This window comes from Ambystoma mexicanum, chromosome 11, assembly GCF_040938575.1.
Source record: "Ambystoma mexicanum isolate Mex_15411 chromosome 11, UKY_AmexF1_1, whole genome shotgun sequence".
Lineage (NCBI taxonomy): Eukaryota > Metazoa > Chordata > Amphibia > Caudata > Ambystomatidae > Ambystoma > Ambystoma mexicanum.
In genome coordinates, this window is record NC_090934.1 from 756,348,945 (window position 1) to 756,363,370 (window position 14,426).

Consider the following 14,426-nt stretch of genomic DNA (forward strand, 5'->3'; position numbering starts at 1 on the left):
ATCGATACCCTGACTAAGATGGCTCACTTCACTCCACTTGTAGGATTACCATCGGCAGCACGGATGGCTCGCATCTTTATCAGTAACATCTTCACGTTACATGGTTTACCCGAAACTATCATCTCTGACAGAGGGTCACAGTATACCTCACGATATTGGAAGCTTATCTGTTCCCATCTTGGTATTTCTCGGGCTCTCAGTTCCGGCTATCACCCCCAATCCAATGGCCAGACCGAGAGACTTAATCAAACACTGGAAGGATATCTCCGAAGTTATGTATCAGCAGCTCAAGACAACTGGAAAGAACTTCTACCCATGGCCGAGTTCACATATAATAACTCATACCATTCTGCCATTAAAACAACTCCTTTTAATTGTACTTATGGATTCAACCCCACATCTTTCCCCACTATGAAGAAATCTGAAACCAAATTCCCAGATGTGGACTCTCTAATGCTTCAGATACGTCACGGGCATAGTTCAGCCTTGACAGCACTACAAAATTCTCAAAACAAAAGAAAGTATTTTGCAGATCGACACAGAACCCCAGCTCCAGTGATTAAAAAAGGAGATTGGGTATGGCTATCCTCTAGGTTCCTTCCTCGCCATCTAGTACCATCCAAACTCTCTCCACGATTCTTTGGTCCATTTCGGGTCATTTCAACTATTGGTACAGCTGCCTTTAAACTCCGACTTCCGGTCTCCTGGTTCCGGATTCATCCGGTCTTTCACGTCTCACAATTAAAACCTGACAATCGAAGTACTTTTCATCCTGTGGTCTCGGTTCGCCCTCCCCCAGAAATGTGTAAAACCGGACCAGAATATGAAGTTAAAGAAATTTGTGACTCCAGATATCATCGGGGTCGGCTACAGTACCTTGTGGACTGGAAGGGATATTCTCCTGCCGACCGCACATGGGAACCTGAAGCTGCAATTCATGCTCCTCGCCTCGTTAAGAAATTTCACCTCAAACACCCGTCTAAACCGGGAGGAAGCAGGTCTAAAAAGGGGCATACTGTGATGATTCCAAATGTGTTTCTCATCCTCCACCCGACATCCAACATGGCCGCCGATTCTGTAGCCAGAAATCGCCCACTCCGTGATCCTGAGGAAACCAATTCCAAGATGGCCGCCGCAGCGGTAACCATCGCAAACGCACAGCACAGGCTAGTTGTTCTCTCCCAGGAAGCCTCTCAATCTTCCACCTTAACTTCCTGTTTACCTCCTTATAACCCAGCAACTTCAGAAGGAAGAGGCGTTGCTACTCTCACAGGAGCCGGCACACGCTTCAAGGTATTACGGAACCCTTCTTTTTCATTTCCGGGATCGGATTTTCATCTAAGCACGCTTAGAACCGGAATCCTCTTCATACCTCCTTCTAGTGAGTTCCTAGGTACAATCTGTGGTCCATCTTGTTTTCGGTGATCAGACTTCGGATCTTCATTCTTCATCCTTCCTTTCTAGCGATATCCTGTTGGAATTCTTTGGACGCTTCTTTTCTACTCAGGCTGGCTCAAAAAAGACTTGAAAGAGAAAGGGTAGGGTTACCTCCTTATCCATCCCGCTATTTCAGGACTATATTCATTTATCCTAATCTTATGGGTTCTCTCTTTCTACCATTATAGAATCACTTACCTTTTACTTTCCAACGGAGATCCTTTACCTCTCCGCACTCTTCCTGTTAGACGCATGGTAAGCTTCTAAAACCTTTCTATAGGTATTCCTTTTTTCACCAGACTATCAGGATTAACTGTGTTTCTTTTACTTACTACATGTAGCCCAGTAACTAAAACAACTCGCCTAAATCAGCAGGAAATCAGCCAGAAGAATACCCAGATCAACTTTCCTCGCCTGGTCTTCACAGGGAAACAACGTACCCCAGCAGCTCTTCAAGGGTTTTATTCCCCACGAGGGTTTCCCTCAGGGTTTCACTGAGGACAAGCTCTTGCAGGTCCTTTGAGAAATCCTCAGGAGAATTTCTCTTATTCTTCAAAGGATCACACCTATTCGTAGAAACACCAGGGGTTCTTCGGGTACCTGTTCATCCTGCAAGATCCCAGGTAGGTGGTCTTTGCTTCTTTTCCAGAGTATTTTGGAACAAATTTGTTGTCGATTCTTAAACAACCATAATAGTCATAACAAATAGGTATTTCTGCCCATAATGTACTGCTATCTATGAGAGAGTAAAAACCCTAGCTTTTCTGATTTTATTCATTTAAATGATACAGTTCATTCTCTTTATGAAAGGTAGGTCTGATAATCAGACCCCCTTGCATTAATAATCAATGACAAAATTATTGTGCCCTCATGTGCCTTTGCTGAGGCAGTCTCATGACACTCTGTTCACCAGTCCTGTAATGGCAAGTTTGAAGGTCCAATGTGCATTTCTGACACCGGCTGGAACACAAAGTTAGAGGAGGCAGAGGTGGCCTTTTATTTGTCTGCACGTCTGACCCATATTATAATAATTGTGTCACCTAGTCAGCATGGTGGCATATTAAACTGTAAAAATAAGCCATGCCTGGATGTGGCAGGGTGGCTACAAGAGTCATGCAGTAATACAGCCACAGAATTTGATATCATACTAGCATGAGCTTGGTGAGCAGGGTTCAGCTATGACAGGTCCATTTGTATTAGCTTTCTGGGCTGGATGTCTCCACATCTGGCATGTGGGACAGAGGCCAGCAAGGTGCCTTTTCGATCCTCCTGGATGAAGGGCAACGCCTTCCACCCAAGCTACAGGAGAACTCCTGGCAATTGGTGCTTCAAAAGCAGCACTGACAAAATAAAGCACACTTGCACCAGAGTGCTGTCCACCGGTGCCCCTTTGAAGACAGCAAACATGGGAAGGGGCAGAGTAAGAGTAACCATAGGAGAGAAGTAAGTGAGGGGTTCACCATCTTGTTTTATGCTAAGGCTCTCTACAACTTCCTATCCTTCCTATACCCTGCAGACAAGGCGCTCTAAGTATAATGTCAGAAAGCAAAAGACACTTGTTTCAACAGCCGGGATTACACCCCTTACAGCAGGCTTGCTTTGGAACGGTCCCCTGTGACATTTTGTCATGAAAAAGATGGACATCTGTTGGGAATACAGTCTATTCCAACAAGACCCACAGCTCCAAAAGCATGCTCCATCTGCCCTTCCATCTCAGGCTACAATATCACCCGTATCCTTAGTATTATTCAGGATCCTGTTTGGATGCACATTCAGAACGTCGCCCCTCCTGGAAGATTTAGATTGCAAAAATGTTATGAAAATAAGCACGAGACAGTGCAGAAGGGGGGGGGGGTGTTGTGGGTGTGGCTACTTGGCAGGAGTGGGAAATCATATACAGGAAAATTACTCAGTAGTGTTGAAATTGAGTCATGTAAGATATAGTATACATATATACATGATAGTTATAACACAAATCAACACTGTGCTTACAGATAGGCCTGAGTCATCACAGGCCGTGTTTTCACCGAGACACAGAACAACAAGGCTTTATCCCTCGTTTCACTATTGCATCCCGGTTCCCAGGCGGAACACGCACATGCCCCCACACCTGTTAGGCCTTTGAACCAATTAGGTAGGAATGTGTGAAGTCAGAGAAGTGAAGGGCTGCAGCCTAGTACCATGGTCAGTGGTCTAAGTGAGCTCCACCACTTTTTGCAACCATTTTCACCATTCTGGAACTGTTCTTTGAGAAGTTAAAGCACACTGCTCCACTTTAGCACCCGATATCAGTTAAAGGTAAAGTGAAATGTTTCAACTCAATTGGCTGTCAACCAGCATGACTGCAACCCTTGATAAATGTGTTGCACCTTGCTCCCTTCTTTCCTACTCTGTCTGCCACCAGAGTCACAGTTCCACTACTTCTTTCGGACACTTCTACCACTGACCAAGGTTGTATTCCTAAGAGCGAAGGCAGATGTCTAAGACACTAGCACACCCCAAATGATGGCCACTCTATTTGAACTACCAGCTGTGCAGGGAAATGGGCTTTAAATCCTTTGTGAGCTGGATTGATTAGTGGGACACTAGGCCCACACTTGGGGAGGGGGCCAAGGAGAACTATGAATGATGCCCATACAGTGAGGAGGGCATGGTGGGTGCGCCAACGTGTCTGGGATGAGAAAAAGGACTGCTTTGTCTGAAAGGACCAGGCTCACCTCGACATTTCCCACTGAGTTCACATCAACAACCAAGTGCACGTCACGTGGTGAGGGTCTAAGGTAGGCTGGTGCCAGTTAAGATTAACCAATGGCTTTGCAGCATTCCATGATGGACGAGGACATTACCCACATGTGGTGAAAAGAAGCAAGAAGACAGTGGAACAAATTGGCGGATGGGTCATATGTAATTATTAGCATGTGTATATAGGCAGCATCCAATGAGGGTGAGGGATTAATACTGTATATCGAGTGCATCATGAGTGAAGATTTATGTGTTCATAACCTGAAGTTCATACAAAAGACATCAGAGAGCTCTGTGGCAGTGGATTCGTAAAACCCTGTCACTCTTTTCCTTTTGTATACAAAATAAAACTCTTGTCTTTCTCAACAAAGGGTTAACATAGCCTTTTCCCCTAGTGGGTTGTCTTTTCTTGGTCTGATCGCAGGGAGTTGCCCCACAATCCTCCTGCCACTGCAAGCGTGAACCGTATCACTACCCCAAAGTGGCAACCGCAGCACACAGACTTCACCAGACCTCCCCTCCCATTGTGTCAGCCCACTGTCTCTCATGCCTTCAAGGGAGGCATACAACACATTGAAGCGCACACCTGCTGAATGCCAGTCTGACTGCAAGGTTAGCTGGGAAGGTAATGCCATATTCACTTGCTGAATGACCAGGGTGTAGGCAGCTGATACAAAAAGCAGATGCCTGCTGGGAAATGTACAGCCAGCATAGTTGAACACCTAGTTTATTTACAGTTAGGATGGCACTTTTCTAGATTGATGTTCATGGGTATGTGGGCCAGTAGACAAAAACTAATTGCAAGGTCATCGCTGCACGCTGGGTCACCTTCCCAGCTTCTACCACCAGTCAGGAAATGCTAGGGCAGCACCTGGTAAGCCACATTGTACATGGACTGGTTTGACACCAAACCCCAATGGGCAATTGATGTGGCCTCTGAGAGAATGTGGATTAGGTGGTGTCATGATAGCTTACTACCCAACAGCTAAAACTGGGCTTTGTGACAGCTGACTATGGCTACAATGTTGTTGCAGCCCTAGTAATTGGGCAGACCTCGTATGTCTCTTACTTCGCCCATGTAGTCTAACTGGTGGTCGCACATTTCATCAGCTACTGTGAGCCCCTATATGCCCTTCTTGGTGTGATGCAGAAAATCATTTCCCTTTTCATTTTGCCCCACATTGCCTGAAATGCCTTGGGAACAATGCAGTTATGTCACAGCTTGACATGCAGCCATCTGAAGACCACTGAGATGACCAATCATAATTATATCCAGCACAAAGGGCAATTACTACATGAGTAGAGCGACATAGTGACTGACTACTGCCACAGTTGTTGCTGTGCATTAGATGCTGCATATGTCACAACCATTCAGTGGTAGATGTTGAACAATGTCTATTCAATGATTTCTCTTCTACAGCCTTTCGTGGTTAGAAATGGAACTCTCCAAGCTAGAAACATTACATGACTTGCCTTGAGAGACAGTGGCAGGACAGCTGGCGAGAAACCTCTTCACAAAATTGAGAGGGGAATCACACATTATTGCAATGGAAGGCATCAACTCCCCCCTGGCATCATTCCTCGAGTAAAACTTGAAAATCAAGCTGGAAGATATTGAACAGCATGAGGAGGCCTTAAACTCGGAGCAGGATTTGTTCACCATGTGCAAGGATTCACCGATGAGTAATTTTGATGAAGGAGTAGGCAAGGTTCCCCCCCTTGTGCAGCATACTCAAATACAGCTAACAGCATCCTGCATTACCTATCCCTTCCCATCCTACCACCGCGTTGATGGTTGAGGTGTACATCCTTGACACTTGCTAAATGGGAAGGGGTGATGATCCCTTTCAGTTTTGGCTGGGTGTGCAGTCTTTGTGGACACAAGTACCTGTTCTCGAAATCCTGCGATGCCCAAGCTGCTAGCATGCAATGTGAAATACCTTTTCGTGATGCCAAGGCCTATTCTTTCAGACTGCAGGATATGCCTCACCGAGGCTTATGTCAAGCAAATTACATTTGTTTAATTTATTTGAATTTTTGTTTAACAATGGCCCTACCCAGAGGGTCTCAGAGCGCACCTTACATGGTTCAAAGTTTGAAAAGGTGGGGGTTGAGAAAAGAGTTTATAAAATGTTTTCAGGAAAGTATAGGAAGATTAGGATAGACAAGTAATCTTAGTGAAGGAGGGGAGGGTTATTTGTGGGAAAATAGGTATGTTTGGAGGCTCTTTCTGAAAGTGGTGATGGAGGGTGCAGTCCGTATGTGACGTGGTAGGGTGTTCATGCCCGGGGAGCCCAGTGGGTAAATGCTTGTTTTGGTGTGCATGTGCATTTGCAGAGTAGAATGTGTAGAATGAGTTGGCTGGCTTGTCTGGTGTTTGTGTGGGTGATGGGTTTGAGTTTGTCATGAAGTTAGGATGGAGTTTTGAGGTGGATGGCTTTCAATGAAATACAGAGCTCTTTGAAGGCAATCCTCTGGGGTGATGGGGAGCCAGTGGCACTGAGCCAAAGTGGGGGTGATGTGTGAATGTTTGGGTAGGTGGAGGATGGGCCTCATTTCGAGTCCGACGGTAATTCTGCCGTTGCTACTGGCGGGTTGCCACTGGACTCGGAAAAATTTACCAGGGCCTCACTTCCCCGTGCCATCAGGAGATTACAACACCGGTGGCCCGGAAAGTCAGGCGCTGGTAAATTGTAAGTGCCCATTCCCCTCGAGTCCTATGGGAATGGGGACACGGGAGCACCGGCACCGTTGTTAATGGTGCCGGTGCTCCCGTGAAGCATTTTTCTACTGTGGCCTCTATGCCCGGCAGGGTCAGACCTGTTGGGCACATCGGCTCTGGCAGGCAGACTCGTGGCTTGCCTGTCCAGAAACAAGGGTGCCGGTGAGCTTACCGGCACCCTTGTTTCCGGACCGGCAAACTTATAATGAAGCTCGATCAGTCTGGCTGCTGCGTTGTGTATGGCTTGCAAGTGGGCAAGGGTACTGTTGGGGAGTCCAAATATTAATTAAAAGGAACCAACACCACATCATATTCCTGACGACTATAGCAAGAAATCTCTAATCCATCTTGCAGGAAAAGATTCTGATAAAGTGCTGCCTAGTACACATGTAATGGAGACAAGCAGAGTGTCTGTTAAGCAAAGTGGTGAGGAGTCCGACAGTGAAGGAAGTGGCAGCTCTGGTGGTGGAGGAACATTAGAAGAATGACCAAACCCTCTCGACTGATGATGTTCACTATTGGCTTAGCTGGGTTAGAGATAGTTAGGTTGAGTCTGGATAGTACCCCATACATTCACCGATCAGCTGAATCATGGAAAATGGTTCCAACTTTGCCACAGGATGGGACTACTCCTGATATTTTGGAGAACAGAAAATTCTTGCATTTCTTAACACTTTGCCATAGGGAAAAGCTACTCCTGTGAGTGTTAAAGCTTCACCAGAGTGTGGATCTAAAGATAACTATTTGAGTTTCCACCAATGAGCAGAACGGTGCCTGCAATATTTGAGGCTTTGCCAGGGTGCAGACCTACCCTTGTGATTTCTGAAGCTTGGACAGGGAGCATGTCTACTCCTGTACTCCTGTACGCTTTGCCAGAGGGAGTATTACTCCTGCAACATGTATGGGCTCACCACAGAGTGGATTTATTCCTGCAATGTCCATGCTTCAGCAGAGGGCAGAACTAGTACTGAAATGTTCTAGGTTTCTGCAGGAGGGCACTTCTCCAGCCATGTGTAAGCCTTTTCAACATAGCAGAACTTCTCCTGCAATTGTTGAGGATTCACAAGCTAGTGAGACTACTTTTGCAATATGGAGTGCTTCTGGAAGGTCCTACTCTTTGTATCTTTAAGGCTTAGCCAGAGGAAGGAACTATTCCTGCAGTATTTGAGGATTTGCACAGGGCAGAACTACTCTTGAATTTCTTTGGCAATGCTAGAGGGCAGTACTACTCCAGAAACGTTACAGGGTTCTATGTCCATACATAGACATGGGTTTTTTGAAAATAATTTGTTTTTCAATTAAATTCTTCTTTTAGATGTAGCCCTCTCCCCCCAAATCCCCCTGCCTATATTATAAACCTGGCCCGACCCCCTCCCAACCCTGTGTAACCCCTTACTCCACCCTACATATATTTCAATGGGGATTTTCGAAATAATTTCGTTGATAAAAATATTTCGAAAAAACTGTTGGGGATGAATCACCATGATACCAGCCAGATAGTGGGGCTTAAATTGTTAAGGCTTTCCACATATCTGAATTACTCCTGAAATTGTTGTGGCTTTGGCAGAGGGTGGATCCACTGATGCAATGTTTGAAGTGTCACCAGAATGTGGGACTACACCTGTCATTTGTAAGACTTCTCGATTGATTGGATCTACTTCTGCAGTATTCTGTGACTTTGCCAGAGAGAGGAACTCCTCCTATGATTGTTAAGGATTTGCCTTAGAGAGGAACTACTTTTGCAATTATTGAGGATTCACAAAGAGCAGAACTAGTTTTGAAACTCATGAGGCTTTATCAGAGGATGCGCGACTCCTGTCATTTTTAAGACTACTCGGTTGGTTGGATCTACTTCTGCAGTATTCTGTGACTTTGCCAGAAAGAGGAACTCCTCCCACGATAGTTAAGGATTTGCCTTAGAGAGGAACTCCTTTTGCAATTTTTCAGGATTCACAAAGAGCAGAACTAGTTTTGAAATTGGTGAGGAAAGCCTCATCAGTGGATGAGCTATTCTTGTCATTTTTTAAAGCTTTGCCACATAGAGGAATTACACATGAAATTGTTAAGGCTTGCCCAGAGGGCAAAACTACTCCTGTAATGTTTTATCTTCCACCGGAGTGCAAGACTACTCTTGCAATGTATATGGCTTTGCTGCATAGCAGGGCTGCTTCTGCAACTGTTGAAGCATTGCCACAGAGGAGTGACTCCTGCAAATGCTATGGCTTCACCGGAGAGTGGAAATACTCCTGTAATTCTGGTGGCTTCGCCAGAGGGTGGAAAAACTCTTGCAACTTTTTAGGCTTTGTCACAGAGTGAATATACACCTTCAATAATCGTGGCTTCACCAGAGGGCCAAACTACTCCTGCAAAGTGTGATCTTCCACCAGAGGACAAGACTACTTCAGTAACTTTTTTAGCTTCACCAGTGGGAGGAGCTATTCCATTAATTCTTGTAGCTTCTAGAGAGGGCGCAACTTATCCCACAATACTTAAGGTGTTGCTACATAGCAGGACAACACCCGCAATTATCGAGGCTTTGCCAGATGGAGTAACTACTCATGCAGTATGTGGAGCATTGCATAGGGTGGAACTAATCGAATCGAATTTGATGGTACGCTAGAGGTGCAACAACCCAGGAAATGATTGAGGCTTTGCCAGAGAGTAGGACTATTTGTAAAATGTTTAAGGATTTACCACATATTTGAACTACACTTTCAATTGATGAGGCTTTTCCATAGGGCAGGTCTCCTTCTCCGCCATAAGGCGGGACTACGTTTGTGATTTTTAACCCCTCTTCATGTATTGAATCTGCTTCTGCAAGAGAGTGGGATTATTTCCTCAATGTTTACGGTGTTTCCATTTATCTGAACTACACCTGCAATTTCCAGAGATTGGAATGACTCCTGCAAGATTTGATGATCCATTAGAGGGAGGGACTACTCCTTCGAATTTCTAAGGCTTTGCCATGAGAGAGTCGAATTACTGCATACCTTATCCTGCTAGGCATCTTGTATCTGGACAAGTTAACAAGGCAAATCAAACCGACCCCCTGCATCCTACACTTTAGGAAGGATCTGGAGACCCTACTCTTCAAAAAACATTTTGCCTATCACTGATTGCTCCAATCAACCCTAATACTCGCCCTCTAGAACCCCCTGTCTCTGCTCCACTATCCCTCTTTACTCCTCTGTTACCTATGCCCCCTTACTTGTAACACCCTCTGTGTATCTCCTGAGTACAGATCTCTTCTGATTCACAGCTAGGTTTTGCGCTTTATAGATCACATACAGGTATACACATATACATTAGAGCCAATGTAGTGTTGATCTATCTAACTGGCTCAGTTTCTGTCTTCTGGCATTTAAGGTTACACCCGGCAGTGGTAGAGCCAGCATTTTGCAAAGCATGTCTGGAGAGGAAGATGGAAATCAGCCTTTGGTTATGGTCCTTGACAGAGTACTGCCTTACCGCAAATTAAGGACATATTCCATCTAATCTCACTTTTGGGATAGTGAAATTATTCTACACATGGGGCTGGTTATTCGTGTTCTGTGGCTCCTCTTTTCAAGGTGTCTAATGTTCTGTGGCTCCTCTTTTCAATGTACCTATCAACCAGTCAAACTAAAAATATAATTTGTTCTAAAAGTTGCTGGTGAGATATTACATTATATTCGCAATATGTATTACATTACATTCACACAAAAAACAAAGAAAGTCAGATAATCCATTGCTAAGGCGTATTGCAACTGCAGCTCGGTGAACCTGGTTGTAATGGGGACATCAATGGCTGCACATTTCACGATAATGGCGGCCATGAACACATGATCCCAATTGCTCCCAGTCACGCGATCATACCAAGAGAATTTGATATAGCTCTTGAATAACCAAAACACGTGTCAGCCACTGTGATATTTCTTTGAATATAATCCTACAAGAATCGGGTCCGGGTTCCCTGAATGGGGAATTACTGGGCCATTCCAAGTTCAGAGGGCCCGGTAATTCCTCCCTCCAGGAACCCGGGCCCGGACCTTTCCCCTTCCCATTTGAGCCCCCATAGGGCTCAATGGGAATGGGAGAGGGAGCAAACAACGGGCCGATTACGAGCAGCCCGTTGTTTGCTCCCTCTTCCCCTCGTGGGACCCGAAAAGGACGCCTGGTTTGACCAGGCGTTACTTACCGGGTCCCGCAAGGGGAGCTTGTAATGAGGCGGAACGGGTTTAACGGGTCCGCCTCCTTTAGCGAAGCCCGTTAACCCGTTCCGCCTCAGTTGTAATGAGGCCCTATTACTATATGGAGGCCCTATTACTATATGGATGTCCTGCATACAACATGTGCCTGAGAAATCGCTGATAGGCAAGTAGAGATATGCTTTCATAAATGTGGGTGTTCAGGGAATGTTGAAAATGGGCAACGCTAATTTCTGACATACAAATGTTCATTTATGCACACAGAGTATTCTATGGAGGTAAATGGCGGGCTGCACATATAATCATGCCGGTATAAAAATATGTTATGTGTGGAAGCCTGAAAATGTCCTGCAGCCAACATGTGCCTGAAAAGTCACCAAAAATCAAGTAAAGATATACACATCTACATTTGGGTGCTCAGAGATATCTACAAGGCACATCTAGGGAGTAGTGCATGTTAGGAAAACCCCTGTTCATGTGAATCAGCAATCACAATGTTGTTATTTTTAACAAAAGAATATGTTTCCTTAGTATCCCTTTTGCCTTTAATAAATGCCTGCTATGTAAACAATGTTGAAAACACAGAACAATAAAGTGCTATTTATTTGTTTATTTGTCTCCAGGCCTTCCCACTGCCCTTCTCGTGTTGGCTCTCATCTTCTTTGTGGCAGCGGTCGCTCTTGCAGTTTGCTATGTTCGAAAGTAAGGGATTTTTCTTGTTTCTTTGTTTAATTGTTATGCATACCGCGTCTACAAGCCTTGGCACCCTTACTTAACAATGCTAGTAATTCAAATATGTCGGTGGTCGCTCAATAGGCTGCATTTTTCAGACAACATAGTCTGGGCCTCATCATGAGTTGGGCGTTAGCCCTTAAATGGGGCGGTAACAGTATTGCCACCGCATTTAAGGGCTAGCCCTCTCACGAGCCTGGCAGCATTATGCCAAAGAATTGCAATTTTCGGCGCAATTACTGGCGCCAGTATTAGCTTGCAGTACTTGTGCCAAAAATGCCCCATTTGGACCCAATATTTGGTGCAAGGGACCCAATGGGGAATGGGGAGCTACCGCAACTGCCAAACCCGTGATCCGGCGGTAATACCGTCGGGATACCTCCAAACTCGTGATGAGTCCCTTAGTATGGAGCATGCAAGGGATCAATAAATGGGTATTTTCTTATGAATAAAGTGTCGATCCATTTGAACAATTATGAAAAAACGGACACAAATGTTATCGCGTTTGTTCTCCACTTCTCTGTATTGATCAGGGTCAACTTTTCGGTTGTTCCTGAGTGTCAATTACTTCCTCCTTACCCATCCCCTGTGTTCAATGTACCAAGGCTGGCTACTCAGGGCAAGCATTGATTTGGGATATATGGCCTCTTATGAGATGTAGAACCAAATGTATTTTAATGGGTCCATGCAGCAATGCAGCATACAGGACCAATTTAGGAATATGTATAAGCCTTATCATGTGCCGATTACTTCTGTGTTTCAGCATAGAACTTTGCGAAGACCGACTGCTGCTGTGTATCCATCTGATCTTTGAGATTTCCTTGACATTTTTTGGCCAAATTACATTTTACCAAATGTATTATTATCGATTTTGCTGGGGGTGGTGGGTTACTGGAAAAAGAGGGGGGAGACCCCTACATCCTTCTCACCTTTCTCACCTACCATCGTACCCCCTTTCTATATACCTAACACAAACCCACCATATATCTATTTTGCTCTAAAAAAAAAGCACAAACTTGTAAGGAGGCCCAATGAAAAGGATACCTCCAACCTTGCATTTGTTTTTTTTGTGTCTGCCTCCAGGTAGAGACAGATATCAGGCATTGCCAGGTCCATTACTATAGGGCAATTTAATTGGCCTTATATTGCAGGTGGCCTTTGCTGGATGATTCTCCAGCTGATTAATGTTTTTTAGCTAAGAGTTCAAGCACATTGGGCCACATTACGAGTTTGCTGGTATTGTGGTGGTAAATCCACCAGAATACCAGCAAACGGACTTACCGTTTCAGTAATTCGGTACAGTGGTATTTCTGACAGATTATGAGTGGTGGTAGACGGTGTAAGCCCCCATTTCATGGTGTCCCATTGGACTCCATGGGGGATTTTGCCAATATTACAGGCACCGGTATTACAGTACAGTAATGTGCCGATATACGTGAATACTGCCACGTTATTACCACGCTGGTGGCTAAGCTTCCATATCGCTGGATTTTACCTACCTGCTTACTGTGGCGAATTGTGGGATTCCATCACTTCTCCCCAGGGGGGGGGAGTCTTTCCCTGTGAGGCTAGGGAGGTGTGTCCGCTCAGCAATACTCTCCCTAGGGGTAGAGGCAAGCAGGACCTCAATGAGAGAGACTCTGCGTCTGGGGACAAGGACTCCCATTCTTATGAAGACCTTCCTAACCAACATACCACTAACCCACCTTCAAAAACATCCAGTGAAGAAAGATAAGAAGAACAAACCAGAATCTGTTAATGTCATCCAAATACTCTAATTGTGCCTACGAAGGAAACCGTATGTTATACTGAGATTAAGAAAAGATCTGGAAGAACACAGAGCATGCATCAAACAGAGAAGAAGGACTTTAACATTGCGCCGGGGAAGTCCCTTGGCAGCGTAATAAAATGTAGAGGTGGTGACATTGTGAGAGACAGAACCCAAGAGTTTTGAATTTCCTTGCAGAGGTACGCGCAAGGAAACATGGACGCACAGCATCCAATCCTAAAGAGAAACCCAAGTGCAGCTTCCGACACACAGCATTGGAAAGGAGAGGAGATACAAGAAACTGAGGTGGATGCAAGGCATCCTGATCTTGAGCGAGAGATAAGTGGTGGAATGAACGTAAACCAGTTGTGGGGGGCCAGTGGGTCCATGAACAACAATGATACCACTTCCATTGAGTTATCGCAAAGCAAACTGACTGAAGGAAGAATGGAGAAATCGTATGTGAGACCACAGAAGAACCGAGAAACCAACCTGACAAGCGAAAGAGAGGGCCCCAGCCTGCTACAAATCCTGGTGATGGTATCCCTGAAAAATTCTTTTAACGGGGAAAGCGGGAAACCCAGGAGGGGGACCTAATATAATTGCTGCAGTGGTCATACTCATCTCAGTCGAGATAAAGTATCAAGACTAAATGAAGAGAGTGAGAATCATTACTGGAACGCTCATACCGTCCCAGAAACATTCTTACTTGTCCCAGTCGAGATATAATATTAAGAGTGAAAGAAGGACAAGAGAATCAATACTAGGAAGCTCAAACTCGTCCGGGGCATCATTACAAGTACAGCTGTGGTAACGGAATTACCAACAGTTTTCCTTC

The 14,426-nt window shown here is 45.1% G+C and overlaps 1 protein-coding gene across 1 annotated transcript in view; it reads left to right on the top strand.

The window, feature by feature from the left end:
• LYVE1 (lymphatic vessel endothelial hyaluronan receptor 1) overlaps positions 1-14,426 on the top strand; it is a 190,394-nt gene that overhangs the window by 154,877 nt on the left and 21,091 nt on the right. Inside the window, exon 5 of the mRNA XM_069623655.1 lies at positions 11,712-11,790. Coding sequence (XP_069479756.1) covers positions 11,712-11,790 — 79 coding nt within the window. The remainder of the gene's footprint in view (positions 1-11,711; positions 11,791-14,426) is intronic.